At 37.5% G+C, this 6,000-nt stretch overlaps 1 protein-coding gene across 9 annotated transcripts in view; it reads left to right on the forward strand.

Annotated features, from left to right (window-relative positions):
* The window catches only part of LOC120423330 (collagen alpha chain CG42342), a 204,462-nt gene extending 199,238 nt beyond the window's left edge, over positions 1-5,224 (forward strand). For 4 of the 9 annotated variants that reach the window (XM_052706546.1, XM_052706549.1, XM_052706550.1 and 1 more), the window contains 3 exons: positions 3,938-4,018; positions 4,582-4,782; positions 4,895-5,224. In XM_052706546.1, coding sequence (XP_052562506.1) covers positions 3,938-4,018; positions 4,582-4,782; positions 4,895-5,059 — 447 coding nt within the window. In that variant the 3' untranslated portion in view covers positions 5,060-5,224. The remainder of the gene's footprint in view (positions 1-3,937; positions 4,019-4,581; positions 4,783-4,894) is intronic. The other 5 variants (XM_052706543.1, XM_052706542.1, XM_052706547.1 and 2 more) reach the window with 3 other exon arrangements.
* Positions 5,225-6,000: the final 776 nt, after the last annotated feature.

Consider the following 6,000-nt stretch of genomic DNA (forward strand, 5'->3'; position numbering starts at 1 on the left):
AAAGTAACATAAAATTAAAAAAAAACGATAATTGAAAAAATACATATTTTGAGAATTCAACTAGCATGAGTGATAAACAGTAAAAAAAATAATGGGATTTTTTCCGTGTTTTCGTTTTATTCTGAAAACTCCTAATCATAAACAAAAATTTTGCCCAAGACACCAAATCGATCAGAAAATCTCAAAGTACAGTCGTTTGGAAAATTCAGAATTCTATGAGGACCTGTACGGGAAAACTCATTATGAAAAATGGCTTCTTTTCACATATGGATGGAACAGAAAAAAAAACGATTTAAGGGGTTATATATATGTAAATCGGCAAAAATGTCAGAGGTTGGTTTAAGCACACACTTAAACTTTTTTCAAAATCTGTTTTCAGGGCATTAAAAAATACATTTCCATCTATTAACAAAACAAATTTGAAGACATTTGGTTGTATCTTTGCCGAGATATAGCTATTTGAATTTCAAAAAACGGGTGCCACGATATCTCAACATTGCTTCGACCAAATCGGCTCAAAATTTTGGTGAAGACTCGTTAAACCGGTCCCGTGTGCATGACGGAGGCAGATTTTCAAAAAGATTGTTAAAAAAAAAGATAAAAATATTTATCTGTTTTCATATAAAAAATCGCCAGTTTTTGATTTTTGTAATTTTTGAAAATTCAAAATTTTAAAATCGAGCTTCGTCATGCACACGGGACATATCTTGGGAGTCTTCACTCAAAATTTCAGCCAATTTGGTCCGTCCCATCTCGAGATATCGTGGCACCCGTAAATCAACTTGGTGTTCAGAGAAAAACGCTCTCAAAGTTTGACAGCTCGCTTTGCGCATGGCAAAATTCTGAGCTTAAATCGTCTCTAACTCAGTTAAATCATGAAATATCTTCATGAAACTTTCAGGATTGATTGAAAATCATCTTTTAAGTTGATTTAATAAATTTTCTGTAATATGAAATTTTGTGATTTTCTACATGTATGTAACTCCTTAAGCATTTTAAAACCTACATAAATGAAACTTAACATTGTAAACTGAAAAATTAACCCTCACGACCCATTTTTTTGTTGCTTGTGATTTTTAAAAGCGTATCTTGTTTTATGTATTTTTCTTCAGCAGTGTTGCAAATGAGTGATAAAAAAGCTATCAATAGATTATCTCTGCACCAAAAATATCCGAGAGTATAGCGGCCGTCACGATAGCTTGTGAGATCTCTTCTTGTGTCTCATGATTCCCAGCGATGTCATTCTCTCTCTATCACTCTTCCCCTTTTCCTCGACTATGCGCTCTCACCGCTGAGTCTCTCAATCTCTCCGAAAACTGCAATGAGAGAACGCGAGATGGCGATTAGAAGCCGACCACGCATGACGTCCCCTTAAACTGCGTTTGCGAAATTGGTTTTGTGGCGGCTTTTGTGGTTAAACGCTGTTGCGGTAGGATGATCGTGGAAGCGGGAATGAGAGAGAAAAGGAAAATGTCAATCACGAGTGTGTAAACACGAAAACGTGTTCGGCTATGTTCGGCGCTGAGAGTTTCAATGAAGAGAGAAGAGCAGTTATATTTGAGGCATGAATATTCAGGCGGGATAATTGTAGTTGCTGAGAGCTGATATTTTGATATTTTTACAACCCTGTTCTTCAGTATTTTATTCCCATTTATCTTATTTGGATTTAGCCTTTTTGCTGTAACATAATTAAAATTACTGCTTTTTTTATTAAAATATTGAGGATAAAAATAAAAACAACATCAAACTGCAAGAAACTAAAAATCTTGCAAAGAATACATATTCTAAGCATTGGAAAAGTCACAGAAAATAAATCAAATCATCAAACACCTAAAATTCGACATTTTGGCTCAATTCTCACATTTTCGATCGCCAAAACAAAAATTCTCATATTTTTAAATAATTGCATTGCTTATTGTTTTTCACATATTTTTGGCAAAAGTTTGTAAACTTATTTTTTCATGTCGTTTTCATTAAAGTTTTATGGATTTTGACTTAACATTTAGATATTGACGAACTGCAAAAATATTTTAGCAAACTTTTGCCTAAGTTATTTAAATTGGCCATCTGGGAGCCGTTTTCATCAATGCACAGTAGTCCAGATCGCAAAATTAAGTGGATAACGGATTTCCCGAAAAATTGTGATGTTTTGGGGCTTTGGTCTTCAGAAGAGTTGTTGCAAATGAAAAGGAGTAACTTTTGGTTTGGTTGAAAATTAGGGTGGTTCATTATTAGGGTGATTTTAAAAATCTAACTTTTTAGGAATATTTTTGAGAATTTTTTCGTTTTCTAGAAAGTTGTTGGGCTTGCCAATCCAAGCAACTTTGTCGAAGACACCAAAATTTTATCTCGTAATCTACGCCTTCTACGACCAAATTTATAGAAAGCATCTGGCAAACCTTCAAAAATCAGTTTTTTAACGTGGTTATTCAGGGTTAAGTTTTAGAGAAAAGTGATATTCCGGACACTTTTAGAGCTCTAAAAGACAAACATTTTTATTTTTTGACAGGTCAATTTGGACGATTTTAGGTCATATTTTGGGTTTAAACGAAAACTTTACGTGGAAACCCAAAATATGACCAAAAATCGATTTTTTGACAATTTGGGTCATTTCTGTGGGCAGATTCCGATTCAGCGGTCAAAATAACATGGAAAACATATATTTGGAAAAATTTCGAATTTCGTTAGGGTGGTCCCGTATGGGTTTCCCTTGGAAATTAGACTTTTTCAAATGAAGATATCTCGAGTTTAAAGAAAAACACCCCTGAGATTTTGTTAGCGTTTCTAGTGCTGGATCTCCCCTTTCAAATGCAACCTGGTGCTTAAAATTTGGCTTGCACCTTTTCGAGATATTTAAGTTTTAAATTTGCATCTTTTTTACCTTAAAATGTCTGTAACTTTTGACCCTTAAATCCAAATTGACCTGTCAAAAAATAAAAATGTTTGTTTTTTAGAGCTCTAAAAGTGCCCAGAATATCACTTTTCTCTAAAACTTTACCCTAAATAACCACGTTCAAAAAACTGATTTTTGAAGGTTTGCTCAGATGCTTTCTATAAATTTGGTCGTAGAAGGCGTAATGTCGAGATGAAATTTTGGTGTCTTCGACAAAGTTGCTTGGATTAGCGAGCCCAACAACTTTCTAGAAGACGAAAAAATTCCCAAAAATATTCCTAAAAAGTTAGATTTTGAAAATCACCCTAACAGTGAACCACCCTAATTCTCAACCAAACCAAAAGTTGCCTCTTTTTATTTGCAACAACTCTTCTGAAGACCAAAGCTCCAAAACATCACCATTTTTCGGAATATCCGTTTTCCGCTTAATTTTGCGATCTGGACCACTGTGCGATGACAAAAGGAAAAATGGGCAATTGTTTTTTTTTGTCGATCAAAAATAAGAAAACAAAATCAGTCAAATAGCCAAAATGTTTCTATGAAATCTAAGAAAGTTAATAGTTTTTTGCCCTTACTTTCTGCATAAATAATAATAAAAACAGCTAAAGTATTCAAAAAATAATAAGAAAACAGATAAACGTTAAGATTCCGAGCAAAAAACATAGAAATAAAACAGGTAAAAAATATATTTTTATGTAACCATCAATTTAATCAAATATTTGCTAACAAAACTAACCCAAGCAAGCCTTGCAGCATCCATAGCCTGCCACTAACCGCGGTAACCCTCACCATTCATCGATTGCTTGGATCACCTACATTTACCGACACGGTGTAGACACGGATGACTTCCAGTACACGACTAACCAGAACTAAGTAAACCACTATATTTGGTAAAAGTTGTCCAGTAGACCGAGCACAAATTTCGGATGTGGTGACCACAATTTAGCAAACAAATAAACGTAATGAATGAAAATGGTCACGACACCGGGAGCAAGACATTCCAGCAATTCTAACCTGTCACTTTCTTTGCGTTCACCTTTTCAGGGACCGCCCGGTCTGGACGGTATGAAGGGCGCCCAGGGCGAAACCGGCATCAAAGGGGAAAGAGGTGATCCCGGACTGCCTGTAAATATCTGACCAAAATGCTAAGCATGAGAAATCCGTCATCGGAAAGTGCATTTGGAGCTCGAATCCCCTCTTGAGAATGAGATAATCCTGTACCCCCTTTTCCCGACTGTCTGGAAATGTTTCCACTTGAAATTATCGAATCTGGCTAGTTTCACCGAACGTGCATGCAGACCCGACGATTCCACAGCTGGCCTTGACTTTGTTTTTCTTCCGTCGCGTGCGATTTGACAGCCGAGGGGTCGCCCACAACCGAATTACTTAAAAACGAGCAAATATTTATTGTAAATACTCAAACATGAACAATGTTTTAATTTTAAATTGCCTTTCTCCGCCCTAAATAGTCACATTGCAGCCATACTAAATAGTGTTTCTTTGTAAATAAACAAACAAGCAACGAATTTCAGTAAACCAAGTGTACAAACAATCACAATTCGCGAGCCTGTGTTTTCATTTTCCCGTTTCCATTGGCATGTCCCTCGTTTTTTTATTCTCCTCTCTTCCGTTATTCCTGACCATTGAAGGGTCCCCCGATTCGCTTTTGATTTCTCCCAACCCCTTAGGGAACCGACGGCATTCCGGGCCAGGAGGGTCCCCGGGGTGAAAAGGGCGGCAAAGGGGACCCGGGACCGATCGGGAAGCGTGGCCGCAAGGGTGACCGCGGTGACAAGGGTGACCAGGGCGTGCCCGGACTGGACGCGCCCTGTCCGCTCGGAATGGACGGACTCCCGCTGCCCGGGTGCGGCTGGCGGGCACCCAAGGTGGTAAGTGACCCTAAACGTCAAATTTGAGCATTTGTTTACATCGCATGTTGGGCCCTTTTGTAACTCTAACGACGACGACACTGTTTCCTCCTTCTTTCACCCCTTTCCGAAGTACCAGGAGCCGGCGATGCCGTCGCCACCCCACAAGGATTACCTGCCGGATGTGACGGGCACGGAGAACGAAAGCGAGTACGCCGAGGAGGAGGACGACGGTCAGGGTGGCGAGGCGGAAGACTACGAGGACGAGTACACGGAACACGAGAACGGAAACAACTGAAAGCGACACATCTGGGCGCACTTCCGGGCTATTTTTTTTTTCTTTCTTTCTTTCTTTCGTTTTGGTGGAGAAGTGCAATTTTCAATTATTATTTTTTCAGTTCTTATTTTTTTATTAAACATTTTTGTTCTGGGGAAATGGGGTGGGAAATGGAATAAAAGAAGCGAAAAATGCGACAAAAATAACAACATGCGGTGTCAATTTGCTCTTGATTCATGATGACAGCATTCCGGGTTGACTGTTGGTGCATGGTTGGAGTTGACCGCAGTATGGATTTTTCAGGATTTTCGGAGCTTGTGGCGGAAGAAAGTGTTTTTGGTATTCTCGTTGGTAAGTTAAAAAAAATCCCCCGGTCTTGGCCAGAATCGAGACACAAATACATTGAAAAATATTTTCATTGGCCTTATTTAAAAAAACAGGTATTAGAATATGGTGCCATCATAAACCTTAGTGTCGTGTGTGATATTTAAAAAGCTTTAAGAAAAACAACTTTTGAGTCATATATATATATAGACACAAATGATGATTTAGGCCGATGCAAATATTTAAAAAAGTTTTTGTCCCTCGGTCCTGGCCGAGGTCAAGGGGGGGGGGGGGGGCAAAAAAATAAAAAAAATATAAAAATTTAAATAACAAGCCGTAGTCTTCACATTTAAATGAAAAAAGTGTTTTAAAAGGCATTTTACACTAGTTCAGTTGTTTTGCAATCATTAGTTTTCAAAAAATCTAAGATCTGACAAAAACAAAAATTGTATCGAAAAAAAAGATTTTGCATCGAAAATTTTCAAAAAATCTTAAGATTTTTTAATAAACCCAAACATGCTAAAATAGTAGTTTATGCAACAAGTTGCAAAAAGAGGATTTTTTCAGCACGAGTCGTACATTTATCCAACGAGGTTCACCGAGTTGGATAAATACGACGAGTGCTGAAAAAATTAAGT

The sequence above is a fragment of the Culex pipiens genome, chromosome 1, assembly GCF_016801865.2.
Source record: "Culex pipiens pallens isolate TS chromosome 1, TS_CPP_V2, whole genome shotgun sequence".
Taxonomy (NCBI): domain Eukaryota; kingdom Metazoa; phylum Arthropoda; class Insecta; order Diptera; family Culicidae; genus Culex; species Culex pipiens.